General features: G+C 41.8%; 1 protein-coding gene across 13 annotated transcripts in view; it reads left to right on the forward strand.

Moving 5' to 3' along the window:
* The window catches only part of MYO9B (myosin IXB), a 74,038-nt gene extending 58,778 nt beyond the window's left edge, over positions 1-15,260 (forward strand). For 4 of the 13 annotated variants that reach the window (XM_025169334.2, XM_007432465.4, XM_025169335.2 and 1 more), the window contains 13 exons: positions 61-237; positions 1,831-1,875; positions 2,514-2,625; positions 3,241-3,314; positions 5,503-5,695; positions 6,169-6,297; positions 6,451-6,556; positions 9,382-9,513; positions 10,184-10,307; positions 11,892-11,939; positions 12,782-12,912; positions 14,175-14,302; positions 14,449-15,260. In XM_025169334.2, coding sequence (XP_025025102.1) covers positions 61-237; positions 1,831-1,875; positions 2,514-2,625; positions 3,241-3,314; positions 5,503-5,695; positions 6,169-6,297; positions 6,451-6,556; positions 9,382-9,513; positions 10,184-10,307; positions 11,892-11,939; positions 12,782-12,912; positions 14,175-14,302; positions 14,449-14,663 — 1,614 coding nt within the window. In that variant the 3' untranslated portion in view covers positions 14,664-15,260. Of the gene's footprint in view, positions 1-60; positions 238-1,830; positions 1,876-2,513; positions 2,626-3,240; positions 3,315-5,502; positions 5,696-6,168; positions 6,298-6,450; positions 6,557-9,381; positions 9,514-10,183; positions 10,308-11,891; positions 11,940-12,781; positions 12,913-14,174; positions 14,315-14,448 lie in introns of all 13 variants that reach the window. The other 9 variants (XM_088149558.1, XM_088149564.1, XM_088149561.1 and 6 more) reach the window with 5 other exon arrangements.
* The last annotated feature ends 150 nt before the right edge of the window (positions 15,261-15,410 follow it).

The following is a 15,410-nucleotide window of genomic DNA, read 5'->3' on the forward strand; positions in this document are numbered from 1 at the left end:
AATCGTCCTGTTCCCCATACTGTTAATGTATCCCTACTTATTTTCACCACCTTTCCACAGAATGGGCAGATTCATGTTGGCTACAGAGACCTGATGGAGAACTACCAACTCCTTGTGGTCAATATGGCAAAACAGAGAGAAGAGAAGGATGTGAAACTGGTCTTGAATCTTTTCCAGTCTCTTCTGGATGAGTTTGCCCGCAGCTATGCAAAAAAGGAGGAACCAGAGCAACACAAGGTCTAGCATTTATTTCCTTGGAACTTATTTGAGATCTTAAATTTTTTTTTAGAGTTTTGACATGGGTGATTTTCTTCTTGAATTGTTGAAAAAGGAGTTGCATGCATTATTATTTCTTCATTATTATCTCTACACAAACTAGATCACCTCATTTCACTTTAATCTAGAGCACTATTTCCCAAGCTTGGCAATATCCAGATGTGTGGACTCCAAATCCTATAATTCTACAGCCAGCATGAGAATACTGGGAATTGAAGTCTACACACCTGGAAATTGCCAAGGTTGGAAAACACTACTAGAGAATTTTGCACCCATGTTTATATCTTATGCCTAGAGAATATATTGCCTGGTTTTCTTTTTCATTTTTCTTTTTCCACTTTTAATTTTGATCTGTAATATGTTGAGTGTGTCAGTTTCTGAAGCTTTAATCAGCTGGAAGGGATTCCTTTAGCCAGGGGTAAGTGCCCATGGGTTACAGGAAACCTGCAGCCACAGGATATAAATTTTATGTTGCTGAAATTCATTGGTAAAGTAGCCAGCTTTTAAAGTTGTACAAGGTATCTGTAAAGTGAAATGCTCCCATTCCCACTCTTAACCCCCACTGAAGCTTTTACAAAACAGGCTGCAATTTTCAGCTCATATGCAGTAAAATGAAAGGAAGAATGGGAGTATAAATGCTCTGCGAATTGAAAGACTCTCATTCCCATCGTTAAAGTAATCCTCCTCTAGTCCCCCAAATTACTTTTCAGCCCCATCCTTTCTGATGACATCACCTCATCACTAGCAAGCCTCTGGGCTGATCAGAGGGGTGAATTGCCAGCCCTGGGCCCCAAAGCTTGCCCATTCTTGCTTGAGCCTCCTTTTTTGGAAAAAAGCAAGGAGTCTGCTATTAGAAGAATGTGAGGAACAGAAGATCGTGAAGCAGTTAAATGCTCTCCTGAGCTACCTATGGTGACTGAAATATATACACAACAACATCATGATGCAAACTCTGCCTTTACATCTTTGTGTTCTGATATGGTGCGTACATTGTGGGGCTTGAATCAGAACATTATGTCTCATGTTTCATCTCTTGTTCCCCCTCCCTGCCAGTGGACACCTATGGTTCCAACTGGCACTCCAGATCTAATGGGTAGAAAATACATGGAAATTACTATCCCCAGCCACAGGAATATTTTATAGGGGATAACAGCTAGTCAGAAACCTACGCAGGAGCCAAAGAGAGAGTGTGTTATGTTACCCTTCAACTATTGTTTTTGTGAAGATAGGCATTTGATAGAAATGTTGAATATATCAATATATACAGATTACTGTTCATACACTCCCTTGTTATTCTTTCTACTATTTAATATATTCCCCCTGAATGCTCAGTATATTCCCTCTGAATCACTCATGGAGTTCCAAATTTAAAAGGGGCAAATGCTGCAGTTTGCCATAGAACTGGGAATATTATCTTGCTTCCCAGAAGCCAAGCAATCTTTTACTGCTGAATGCCAAGGGCTGGCTTTTCTTCATTAGAGATCAGCTCTAATGGAAAGCTCAGCTAGAGGAGAAAGGAAGTGAAAAAGAATCCTTTTCTTCTTACTCTTCCAGCAGCAAAGCAAGGCTCAAAAGAAAAAGCGGAAACAGGAACACGTGGTGAGTCCTTTGTGATTTTCAGCATTATATGAGCCACTGAATTAGGTATGGGTTTTGGTGCTGCCAATTGTAAGAACTGTCCCTTATCCCTTTAAAAGGAAAAAAAAGCCTTACTGGTGGGGAAGAGGAGAATGAGAAGATGAGAATTATTATGGCATGTTAAATGTTTACGCTGTTGTATCTTCTGGTGTGGAGTGAACTACTTTTGGGGGAAAGCAAGTCTGATATAATGGGAGGAAGTAACATTTGGAGATGCAGAAAAGTGTGGGTTTTGTATATATGCAGAGGAACCACCAGAAAATGCAAGAATTATGGGGAAATGTGTTTGCAAGGAACTTAGTATGTTTTGTAGTGCTTAAAACAAATTAACTGGATAGGAAGGCATAGTATGCTATAAAGATTTGTAAAATGACACCTCTGCCCAGAGTTTTGCCTGAAAAATGTAGCATTGTAGAATGTGTGAGAGACTGGAATATGTTTTTCACCAGTTGAAATAGAGAATAATGACTAAGCAGTATATTTGCAAGATCAGATTATGATCCTTTGATTCTCTTTTTCAGTAAAATATATATCTGAAAACAAAAGTTTAACAAATAAATAAATAATGTGCATTAAAATATTTGTGTGACTATTTACAGATTGTGGAACTCAATGGCCATGTATTTGTGAATTACCAAGTGAACATCTTACAGTCTTGCGAGCAGTGCTGTTCCTACATTTGGCCCATGGAGAAGGCTTGTCTTTGTAGCAGTAAGTGTGAGCTTATAGGAACTGGGGGCCCTTTGACACTCTCTTAAACAGGTCTAGGTATTTCTCATTGTAATGAGCTTGTTCATTTAAAATAGCATAGCATTGTGGACTGGGAGCAGAGAGATAAACTGCCACTGCTAGTGATAGGAAACCTTCTTCTGAACTGGACTGGGAAGGAGGACTCTTGTTTACCTCCCTCCCAAAATGGAAGCATTCTTCATACCCCAGATTTTCCCAATTTGGAGCCCTCCTGATGTGTCAGCATTGCAACTCCTAGAAGGCCCAGGCTGTAGAAAGTTGATCCACGCTGTAGGGCTTGTGGATGTAAGCAGAAAAGTCAGTTTTGCTTTCTCTGTGCTTATTGCTCTCCCACTTAAAAGTTCCTTATCATATCTTTTTATCATTGTTTGGGTGGGGAAGCAGTTTTTCTTCCTTGTATCTCTCCCTCCTTGAAAAGGTGTCTCAAAGAAGCTAGCATTTTTCTTCCATGTTGCAAACACCACTTGATTAAAGGTTTGTCTCCACAAAGAGGAGTGTGGAAGGAGCCTTTTATTTGGAACAAAATCTGAAAATTTTAACAAGCTTTCCTTGTCTGTTTTCTCTTCCCTCTTCTAGTCTGTAAGCTGACCTGCCATAAGAAGTGCCTGTCCAGAATCCAGAGTGGATGCACATCCTCACAAGCAAAAAAAGTAGGTGACAGCCCCTCCCTGGCCAGCTTTCAACATGCCAGTTCAGCTGTGGGAAAGCAGAGATTGGCTTTGGTTACAACTCATAAAGGGGTGTACTAGAGTCGGGTAGAACTCAGCACCAACAGAACCAAAGTCTTGCCACTAGGTTTCAGTAAAGACGATCAGACCAAGCCATTATCTCGCCTGACATTATGCTTCCGAAAGTGACCAACCAAGTGTCTCCAGGGAGCCATCAAATAAGGAGATGAAGAAAGTAGTCCCGCTTTTCTGAATACATCTGGTTCTCAAAATTATACTACTTCTTAAATATGAATTCTCATTTCTTAGTTTTCAAAGTCACTAGTTGCTGAAGCATTTTTATTTGATTTGATTTATTTGATTTATATAGCCTCCAATCTCTCATACATGACTTTAGGTGGCTTGCAGTAAAAATAGATAAAATGCATACAATACAAAAAATAAAAACAATAGCAGCCAGGCATCATAAAACAGCCATTAACACAGCCAGGAGACGGGCTCTGTTCCACACCCTGGCCCCCAGGCTCAGGCACAAAACCAAGTTTTCAGGGCTTTGCAAAAGGTCAGCAGGGTCAGGGCTTGGCTGATCTCAGAGGGAATTATGTTCCAAAGGGCAAATACCGTGGCAGAAAAGGCTCTACTTCTGGGTCCCGCCAGCCAACGTTCCTTAGCTGACAGTACCCAGAGCATGCCCCACCTGCCGGTTTGGATAGGACAAGTAGAAATAATTGGGGAGAGCCGGTCCCGTAAGTAACCCAGTCCCAAGCTATGAAGGGCTTTAAAGATGACTACCAGAACCTTGAATTGCACCTGGAAGAACACTGGGAGTCAATGCAGCTCGTGGACCAGTGGTGTCACATGTGCTGAATAACTGGCACCATTAACTGCCTGTGCCAGCGCATTCTGCACCAACTGAAGTTCTAGAGCACATTGCAATAGTTCAGTCTGGAGGTCACAAGGGCATGAGTGACCTTGAGCAGGATCCCCTGGTCCAGGAATGAGCAGAACTGGCACGCAACCTGAAGCGCAGGAGCTGCAAGTCCAGAGGACTTCCCGATTGCTCACTAGATCTGTCTGGGACAGTACCACCCCATCCAGAACCAAAGATAGAAGGTCACCAGAACCAGGAGGTCCAAAAACCTAGAGCCACTCAGTCTTGCTTGGGTGGAGCCGAAGCCTGTTGTATCTCATCCAGGCCCCCGCAACCTCGAGGCACGAGACAAAACCTCCACAGCATCACTCAGACAACCTGGGGTGGAGATATAAAGCTGAGTATCAATAGCATACTGAGGATACCTCACCCTAAATCATTGGATGACCTCTCCCAGCGGCTTCATCTACACACCATTAATTTATCTAATATTGAATGAGAAGAGCTATGCTGATAAAGACTAAAAGTCTATTGAGTCCAGCATCCTTTCTCCCATAGAAACCAATGTCTACTGATGATGCACTGTTATAAATGGTGATTTCATACTGTTAGTAATCAATAGAATTCTGTTTCTCCTCCATTCCTTTTTAAAGCCATTCGGACAGTGGCTATTTCCTTATTGTATATCATTAAGTTCTGTATATTAGCAAGATACTGTATATGGAGAGCCAGTTTGGTCTAGTAGTTAAGGCACCAGGCTAGAAAGCAGGAGACTGAGTTCTAGTCCCGCCTTAGGCATGAAAGCCAGCTGGGTGATTTTGGGCCAGTCCCTCTCTCTCAGCTCAACTCACCTCATAGGGTTGTTGTTGTGGGGGAAATAGGAGGAGGAAGGAGTATTCAGTATGTTTGCCACTTTGAGTTATTTATAAAAATAATAAAGGCAGGATTAAAAAAAATCTTTTAAAAATGCTTTAACATAGTTTTAACAAAGCAAGTCAGTCTGGGCTGCTTCAGATAGCAGAATCCCCTCATGTTACTAAGTAATCCTCCATTCAGGGAAGAGCACCTGCATATGGGCAGTTAACATGAAGAAAAAAGTACCTATCAGCTTGTTTTCTTTGTGAAATGAACATTTGGCTATGTTAACCTGAAATGATATAATCCAGGAACAGGTTTATCTCGGTACCTGCTCTTCATGAGAGCTGAAGCCTTAATTGTAAACTCTGCGCACCTCATTTGTATGATGTAAGTAGATTATATAACAAAGACATTCATCTTGTCTTCCACTCCTGGCCATAGGGTGACCAAGACCCAGAGCCGCGTCACTTTGGGGTCTCTGTCAGTGCTCTGACGAGTGAGAAGAACTCTGTCCCCATCGTCATGGAGAAGCTGCTGGAGTATGTAGAGATGCATGGACTCTACACCGAAGGCATCTACCGGAAGTCAGGATCAGCAAATCGCATGAGGGAGTTGAAGCAGTCCCTGCAGGCAGGTAGGGATGGAAGTTCTGCTTCCCTAGAATGCTTGGTAGCATTATTGCATGTGAGTTGTGCTCCTTGGGAGATGGAGAAGAAGAGAGAGGGAGGGGACCCATGCAACACCAAAACATGGCCACGGTGAAAGAATAGAGTCCACGCTAAATCAGAAGAACCTAAGCTGTAGAAAAATAAAAGTCTTACCAGCCTTGAAGTGACCAAAGCAGTAATGAAGAGCTTGTGGCCCTCCAGAAGTTATTGGAGTGTAATAATATGTATTTCATATTAATAGCTACAGTGCTAGGGCTGACTGAATGTGAACACAACTGCAGCTGAAGGGCCACACATTGCCAATTCCTGCACTAGGGGAAAGATCTTCATATTGCCATTTGATGCAAAATCTCAAAGTTTCAAGCTGTCATTCCTATGCATCTTCCATAGACTAAGGAGCTTCCCCTCTTTGTTTCTTCCCTCTTTCTCTCCTTCTCAGACCCAAACTCAGTGCGGCTAGAGAACTACCCCATCCATACCATCACGGGGATCTTCAAACAATGGCTGAGAGAGTTACCAGATCCTCTTATGACTTTTGCTCAGTACAATGACTTCCTTCGGGCTGTGGGTGAGTATTGAAACATCTTAGGAAAAAAGAAATAATTCTTTTCTCAGATGGTGTGAAACTGGCTCCAGTTGGCTTCTGTAAGAAATAGGAATACTGGACTTGATAGACACTGGATGTTATCTAGATAGATTCTCATGTTCTCATTCCTTACAGAGCTCCCAGGGAAGCAAGAACAGCTCTGTGCCATTTACAGTGTCCTTGAACAGCTCCCACAAGCCAATCATGACACATTGGAGCGGCTAATTTTCCACCTTGTCAAGTAAGGACTGTCTTGTGGTTTGACTCCCATGGTCAGGAAAATTAATATAGCCATGATCCTGTGAGATGTTGTGAATTTAAAATTTACAAGACCCAGAGAACATTTGGCCAAGTACTTAATTATTTAAAAGATGTCTCTACATAGTTTGTTTGAAATTTATTTTATACAAACTCAAGATTCCAAGGTCAATAAAGTGTAAGTAGAGCATTGTCTGTTTGAAACTAAGAGGCCTTTTTAAAATAATCACTATTGCATAATCAGTTTAACTCATAATCCCCTTTCCCAGGGCTTCGTAGAAATAAACCAATTCCCTTATTTCTTAATATTGCACCGTGGGAAGTAAGAAGGGCTAACAATTGGTGAAACAGCTGCTTTGCCTTCAGAACTTTCCATTTCAATCCCTGTTATTTCTGTTTATGAAGATAGGTGATGAGAAAATGTAGACATGTAAAACTGCAGAATATGTTCTAGGAACATTTAAGTAGTATTTTCTGGAATGCTCATTTTTCTCCCAGAAGTGCTAATCCAACTGTTTTAGAGATGGCTCATCTGCTTTGTGAAATTAAATTTCTGGAACTGGAGGTGGCTCATGGTGTTGTGAATGCAATTTCAGGGCTAGAGTCTGTCTATGTATGAACTACTTCCTGTTCCAGAAGATTTGCTTTCAAAAACACACAAACTACGCTCAGAAAAGCCAGATCAGTGGATTCTGGCAGGAAAACAAACTTTCCAGGGAGCACCAGAAAGTTCTAGGAATGGACTTTGCAGTTTTACACGCAACCCAAAAAATGCATTTCAGAAGACAACTGGATAGGTGCACCAAATATTTATTTTAGTAGAAGGCAACATGGATCATGGTATCCATCTGGAGCACCTGCGAGGGTTGGGAATTGGAGGTACTGTTCTATAGTGGTTCCATTCCTTCCTTAGTGGATGGATGGCTTCAGTAAATGTGCATGGGGGAAGAGTAAAGCTGTGGTTACTCCAGTGAGGGCCACTACAAGGGTCGTCCCTATATTCTATTTTATTCAACATGTACATGAAACCACTGGGAAAGGTCATCCATCAGTTTGGAATAAGATGTCATCAGTATGCTGATAATGCTAAATGATACATTGCACCTCAGACCAAGCCAGGAATGCTGTGGAAGTCCTGACTCAATGCCTGCAGGCTTTGAGGGTCTGGATGGGTCAAAACAAGCTCAAGTTAAATCCTTGCAACATAGAGCTGCTGTTTATCAATTATAGATCTGGCTCTGTCCCAGTTCTGGTTTAAATCTTGATGGATTTGCATTCTTCTTTAAGGAGCAAATCTGTAACTTGGGGGTTGTCTTGGAATTATGGTTCCTGCTGAAACAAGTGGAAACCATGGCTGGGGGTGGGGGGGTTATCCTGCTCCAACTGGCATGCCAGTTTTTAAATTATTTTTATTATTATTAATATTATTAAAATGTATATGCTGCCCAACTCCCAGTGACTCTAGCTGGTTGCAAGACTACCTAGCTAGATGAAAATACCATGACTATACTGACTCATGTCCTTGTCACCTCACAATTAAACAAGTGTAGCATGCATTTCTATATGGGACTGCCTTGGAAGCTGATCTGGAATCTTCATTTGGTCCAAAGTGCAATGGCTCATCTGCTAACTAGAGAGAGCGATTTGGCCAGTAACACCAGTGATACAGCTGCTGCGCTGCTTATGTATTTGCCTCTGGGTCCAGTTCAGTATGGTGGTTGTCACCTTTAAAGCCATACGTGGCTTGGCTCACAGATGTCTACAAGGCAGTCTGTTCCATCAAAATCTAGCCTGCCCTTCGTATACTTACAAGAAGGGATTACTGAGGGTCCCCACCCACGTGAAATCAAGGTAGTGGGAGGCTAATACAATCCCCTATTTAATATCTTGCCTCCCAAGATGTGGAATGCCTCAAATCTGCTTGCCGAGCATTTGGGGTTTAATGGTATGCAGTGGACTGCATTTTAGATTGTGAGTTGTTGTCTGCTTCTGTGTTACCATCTTTATGTTACTATGTTAGTATCTTCTTGTTTTGAGTCTTTTAGAATCAGGCAGTACATAAAACTGTGTTCTCAAACAAACAAACTTCATATGCATCACCTTTGGAAGAGATCATAATGTATTACTTATAGGAAAGGCTTCCTAGTTGGAATATACAGAAATGTATCTGCTCTGCATTCAGAAGATCCAGATCTCATCTTCAGTATCACCTGATAGTCATACCAGTTAGAAGTAGAACATTCTGGATTTGGTTCAGCAACAGACTGACTCAATATTGAGATGATATATAGGTTTTATGTATCTTGTTCACCTTGTGAATAGTCAGATTGTATTGGTGAAAGAAGTTAAGGATAGCCTTCATGGAAAAGGAATAATTATGCGGGGAGAAAAACTCTCTGAAAATCAAGCTTATGGGGCCACAGTATTTATTTATTTTTTTCTGTTTTAGTTCTGCTTTTACAGTTTTTAATGCTTTTAATAACTATTATATAATGTTTTTAGGTGATGTTTGTTTTATATATTTACTGTTCTATTGGCTCGTTGTACTTTGCCCAGAGTCACTTTTTGTGAGATGAGTGGCCATATAAATTTGATAGATAGATAGATAGATAGATAGATAGATAGATAGATAGATAGATAGATAGATAGATAGATAGATAGATAGATAGATTTAGTTAATGAAGACAAAGGGTTAGTGGGTGGGCAAAATATGTTGGCAGTGTAAACAGTAAACAATATATCTTTTCTCTCCCTTTAACCTAGCATGCTTAAACACATACAAAAACCTCTTCTCATACCCAAACACAGGGTAGCTGTGGTGGAAGAAGTCAATCGGATGTCACCCAATGCCCTGGCCATTGTCTTCGCCCCCTGCCTCTTGCGCTGTCCTGACAACTTGGATCCTCTTACTAGCATGAAGGATGTCTCCAAAACAACCATGTGAGTTATCCTAGGTTGCCTGTGAACAGTGAGGCCTCTGCCCATTCCTGGATGATAGAAGTTTTATGGGCAGGTAAACTTCTTCAATGTTCTGTGTAGAACAGGCATCGCTAATCTGTGTGGGTATGATAAGGCCTAGACTCAGCAGTCTCCAAAAGTAAATGTTCCAGAGATCTTTAGTGTGAATTTTATTTCTATCATCTGATTATTATCCTGATTTTCTCTACAAGTAATAGAAGCCTGAATCTATTTTTACATCTCTCACTATTAATCTCCTGGCCAAATATCACTAAAGCTTCTTTACCACCCCTTGAACTGATTTCCTTTTTCTAATTCAGATGGCTTCCTGTGAGAAATGGTAGAACTTGGATGGTATCTCTGTTGGAAGAGGGAGACAGAAAGGTGGATCTGATGGGAGATGGAGGTTGGCTGGTTGTTAATATACACAACATCAGTGCATGTGATCATCCAGTGACTTTCCCTGCTCTCACGTGTTCATAATTGTATTTTTGGGAGTATGATGTCTCTTCTGTCAGCTCATTTATCCATGCATTCATTCACTTGTCCCACTCTTCCACACTGTATCCTCTCTTCCATCCATCAGGAAGGGCACATGAATGATCTGTGATTCTTTTCTCCATTTCTTCTTTCACTCTCTCTGTTTGCATAGGTGTGTAGAGATGATCATCAAGGAGCAGCTGAGAAAGTACAAGATAAAGATGGATGAAATTTGCCAACTAGAAGCAGCTGAAAGCATTGCTCTACGGCGGCTTTCACTGCTTCGACAGAACAAAGTAAGCACCGGGCTTAGGTGGGGCAAAATGAAATGTGATAGAGATTTCACAACAGCAGTGTGAATTTTCCATTAATCTCACACAGCAAGGCTGATATGTAATTTGCAAGCTCTTATTAAATTCCAAAGGACCTGTTTTTGTGTGAATGAAAATTAAGAAGAAAAAAACAGTCAGACTGTATTTAATTAGTTCTGATATAATCTCAGAATATAATTCAGTAAATGGATTTGATTATAATGTTGGGATTTGTCCAGTCACAAGAAGTTCTATTCTAGTCTCTGATTGTCCCACTCCACCTGGAGTGCAGAGACCGTTTTCACTGGGACCAATTCTGCACTCACATTTTGAAGAACGTTACCCTCTTCCATATGTATTAGTCAAGATGGTGAGGCCTGGAAAGCAGTCCTGTGAAGGGCAGTTGAAAACTGAATATGTTAACTTTGGAGGAGGGAAGAATAAGAGGAGACCTGGCAGTCTTTATGCAACGTACATAATAGAAAGAGCAAATGTGTCTCTATTATTCCAGAAGGTAGCTATAGAAATAATTAATGTATGGAAACAGGTTTTTGCTGAACATTAAGAAAAACGTCCTGATTTATGGCAAAAGCTGTCTCAGGAAGTGGTGGGCTCTCCTTTACTAGAACAGACAGGCACTGTTAGGAAGGCTGTAACAATCTGTTTGCAGATCCTGTGCCTTGCCATCATTATTGATAAAGTTCTTGCAGGGACGCCCAGAGTGTCATCTGCTCAGGGTTTTATGGCATTGGTTTCAATTGATGAGCAAAGTGTTTAAAGAGTGTTGTTCAACCACCTTTAGTCCCAATCCTTGTCAATTTTGCTTAGCTTTAGCATGTCAAAGGAGATTAACCAGATTCATTTTAGAGGTTATTAACGCAGTGCCCCTCTTTTGATAACAAGTTGCTGGATGACACAGATTATCTAGCCCATTTCCATTTGGGTTTATACTGGGGTTTAGCCCTGAAGCAGCTTTGCTCACCCTGATAAATGTCTCCTTTGGGGAGAGAGATACAGGAGTGCAGCCCTGTTGATCCTCTTTAGCAGCTTTTAACAATGCTGGCTATGTTACTTTGTCAGACAACGCGTGCTTTGGGAGCCGTGGTGATACCATTCTGATATTTATATTTTATGTTTCTTTTATATTTAGTGGTTGATTTTATATGGGTTGAGTATATTCTTTAAAAGAAATACTGAGCAGTTGGGTTACAGTAATCATTCATTTCCTTACCTAAGGAAACCAAAGACCATGCTGTGTAGAAATAATTGCTCTTGCAGTTTAACTCATCTGTTTGACTGTGGAGGAGTATGAAAGGCCAGATCAAACAATCCCTAAGTTCCTCCCATCTTTATAATTCAATAAGTTTAATATTGTATTAGTCTTAAAACTTTGAAAATATAGTAGTGTTGTTTAAATAGTGCGTATAGCATTTTTACAATTTTTAACTTTGATATGTACTGTATGTTCTTATAATCTTGTATTTTAAGTCGTTGATTTTTATCCACGGAGAGTCATAGAAAATGTTTTTGCCTCCTATGAATGTGCCCTTCATCTCTCCTTTTCTCTAGCTGTGGCCAGTAAAACTTGCCTTTTCTTCTCCCCGCGAGGGAGCACCGGTAGGTGAACACCCTGATGTGCCCCCAGTGCATGGAACATTGCTCCCTTCCTCTCCCTGTCTCTCCCAGCATTAGCTGAAGACCAGAAAAGGCTTTTCACAGCATCTTCACACTCTGAATGCTTCAAACCCCCCTCACTTCAAAACTCTGCATGTTTTACAGCTGTGCACATTTTCTGTTTTCACAATTAACTGCAGGGTTGAGTAGTGGATTGCAAGAGGGATATTAACCGGTGCTTCACTATTAGAAAAAAAAGATAACTCCTGCATCCAAGTTTGGCCTTGGATGTTTAACCCTTTGAATTTGTTCACACTAACCCAGGTGTGTGGGGGTATATTGTTTTTAGAATCTGCTGGTTGGCTTGGGTCAAAGGAAGACGTTGCTGTGCGCATGCTCGGAAGCAGCCTTAATACCTTTTGTAATATCCCAAGGCATGGAAAATGTACTGGGAGTGAAGACAGTTTGTGGAATGGTACCTGCTTTTCTGCATTGTTTGGCACGTTAAAAAGAATAGTGATTCTTCTTGTTTTATATTCATCACAGCCCTGCCAGATGGATTCAATACTAAGAAAGGACAGCTTGCTCCGAAGCATCTGTCTGCAGGGCTCTCGTGCCTAGGCTTCCTGTGTTCAGGGCTACCCTGCTTCATCATTATTTTCCTGGTTTGTTAAATTATAATTTCATTTCAACACTGGAAAGCTAAATTGTCCACCCAGAGCAGAAGCTGCTGCACAGTCCATTGCAAGAGTTCCAATGTGGTATTTCATGGCTCCAAGCTATCCAGGGATGATGATTTGCTGTATCTTTAGCCAGGGTGGATGACATAGCTTTCTATCCTGCAGAGCAAGAGCCCACAGACTATAGGAGCAAGCAGTACCTCACCTAAACTTGGATTATTGCCAGAAGAGGAGGAAACAGACAACAGGGAGAAGGAGCTGTTGATGGAACGGATACAGTCAATAAAGGAAGAGAAGTGAGTGATGGCCTGTAAGGGCCTACCCCTGCAAGACAGGAGAAGCGACTGTCTCTGAATTTGTCTGCCAACTCTAGGAATTTTTCCCCTACAAAGAGGAGTTGTGCTTTAGCGTCCTTATTTTTCGGGTAGAATTAATTTTTGCTAAATATTTTTTTAAAAATGGCGCCTGCATTGCAAAGCACGAGAGAATAGCTAAGGTTTTCAAATCTGTTTTTAGGCCTGTGTGAAAGCCTCTCCCAGATTGCCCTCCCACCTTTTTTTTTTCCAGTGGCAAGCAAAGCCCATCTGGGGGTCCTCCTGGACACATGACTCCTGCTCGATGAGCAGACAGCAGTTGTGACTAGGAGGGTCTTTGTACAACTTCATATTGTGCGCCAGTTGTGCCTGTTTCTGGATCGGGGGACCTTCTCACAGTCACTCATGCCCTGGTCACCTTCCAGTTAGACTACTGCAATGCGCTGTACGTGGGACTCCCCTTGAAGAGTATCCAGAAAGTGCAGCAGCACGAGCAGTTATGTGTGCTTCTGGTAGAACACACGTCACACCTCTGCTTCGCGAGCTGCATTGGTTACCAGTTTGTTTCTGGATCCAATTCAGGGTGCTGGTGTTGACCTTTAAAGCCCTTCATGGCATGGGTCCGGATTACTTGAGGGACCACCTCTCCCTGATTTCATCTGCCTGTCCTACCAGATCCTGCAGAGAGGGCATGTTATGGGTTCCAACACCTAGGGAGCTACGTTTGACAGGTTCTAGGTGGCAGGCCTTTTCTGCTGTGGTGCCCACAGTGTGGAATCTTCTTCCCCCTGAGGTGAGGTTGGCCTCATCACTGTTGGGCTTCCAGAGATCCCTCAAGACCAGGGACCCCATGGGATGGATGATCTAGTGAGGTGGCTTCAGTTATTATTTTTTTAGTTTTTGTTTTTTAATATTTTTATGCTTTTTAATGTATTTTATTGTTTTTTTAACCCTGTTGTACGCCACCCAGAGTTGCTTGGAAAAGCGAGATGGGCAGCTAATAAATTGTGTAAATAAAATAAATAAATAGACTTTTATTCCACCCCAATAATAATTAGCCTTCCCATGGTTCCAATAGTAATATTGGACTTGGTGGATCGAAGGCTTTGAAAGGAAGGGAGGCAGAAAAGTTACTCTCTGCATTGCACTGAAGTTGACAGGCTTGTACTGCGGTCACCATCTTTGAAATTGTTCTAGCGCTCCCATGGAATGTTGTAACTTGTCTTTTTCTCTCGCTTCTTTAGGGAAGACATAACATACCGTCTCCCTGAGCTGGACCAGCGTGGTTCTGATGAGGAGAATCTAGACTCTGAGACATCAGTTAGCACAGAAAGCTTGTTGGAGGAGCGTGTGGGGTGCCGTGACCCTGAAGGTCAGTATTAAGGTACCGTGCAGAGTTTTTTTCCCTCTCCATCATTCCCTTGGTGGCACTAGTCATCCTGGCACCAGTCTTTCTGCAACTTTCTACTGCAGTTTGCAACAGGTTCCTTACCCAGGATCTCTCCTCCTCTTTTAAAGGAAGCAAGGAGCCTGCTGCTCAGCGCATCAGTCTCTCCACCAAAGAAGTGATTGGATCACCAAAAATGCTGTTGTTTTCAGCCATGGTAGATCCAGTTCCTCCTCTCCTAGCCACAACATGTGGGCCATCCTCTTTGCTTCTGCTCAAGGGAAGCCCTCTTCATCAAACTCCAGGGGATGCACACAGCCAAGCCCAAGCTGTCTTCCAGGACTGAAAAGCTGACAGAACTACTCCCTCCCTGCTCCAAGACCCGCATCTTTCAAGGATGAACTGCTCACAGGAATGTACCAAGAACAGTCATCTCAAAAGTAAACAGGAGAGGCAGTCTCCGTGAAAGTTACAAAGGGGTCACTAGCAGTCAGGAGCTGTTGGATACACTGCCCTATTCTGAACGTGGACAAGTCCAGTATTTAAAAGTTCTGCTGCTCATCAAAAAAGGTCATGATTTGTTACCAGGGCTTTTGAACGGTATTGAATCTGGAAAACAATTGGTGCTTCTCTGAGTTGCTGGGATCAAATATTGATTAATAGTTACAGCTCTGAACCCATCCCCGCCTCTCTGAGATGAGGCTTGAAACTCCCTTCTCTGCCCAGCAGTCTACTCAAGTCTGGCTTCTCCCTGTCTGCTTGCAACGGCCTTTTAATAGGACCAAAAGGAGAGTCAAAAAGGTCACAATAACTCTATGTTTCTGCTTTGTCTCTCTCGGATTATGACAACTTCCAATTGGTTTACAAGAACTTTTAAATTTTTGTAGTAACCATTTAATGGAGACCAAAAATGTATCAATGTTTATATTAAAACTGCACTTTTTTTTTTTGAAAAAAAAGGCATTGGGAGTTATTCCTGACAGCACAACACCAAGGGCTTGTTCCTATCTTGGTATCCTATAGTTGGCAGGATGGCACTAGATCATTGTAACCGCTGAGGTTAGTTTGAACTGTTAGATTTTAAGTTAGACCA

Source organism: Python bivittatus, unplaced genomic scaffold (genome assembly GCF_059951505.1).
Source record: "Python bivittatus isolate LINGU-HERP-01145 unplaced genomic scaffold, Pbiv_v1 ctg000580_np1212, whole genome shotgun sequence".
NCBI lineage: Eukaryota > Metazoa > Chordata > Lepidosauria > Squamata > Pythonidae > Python > Python bivittatus.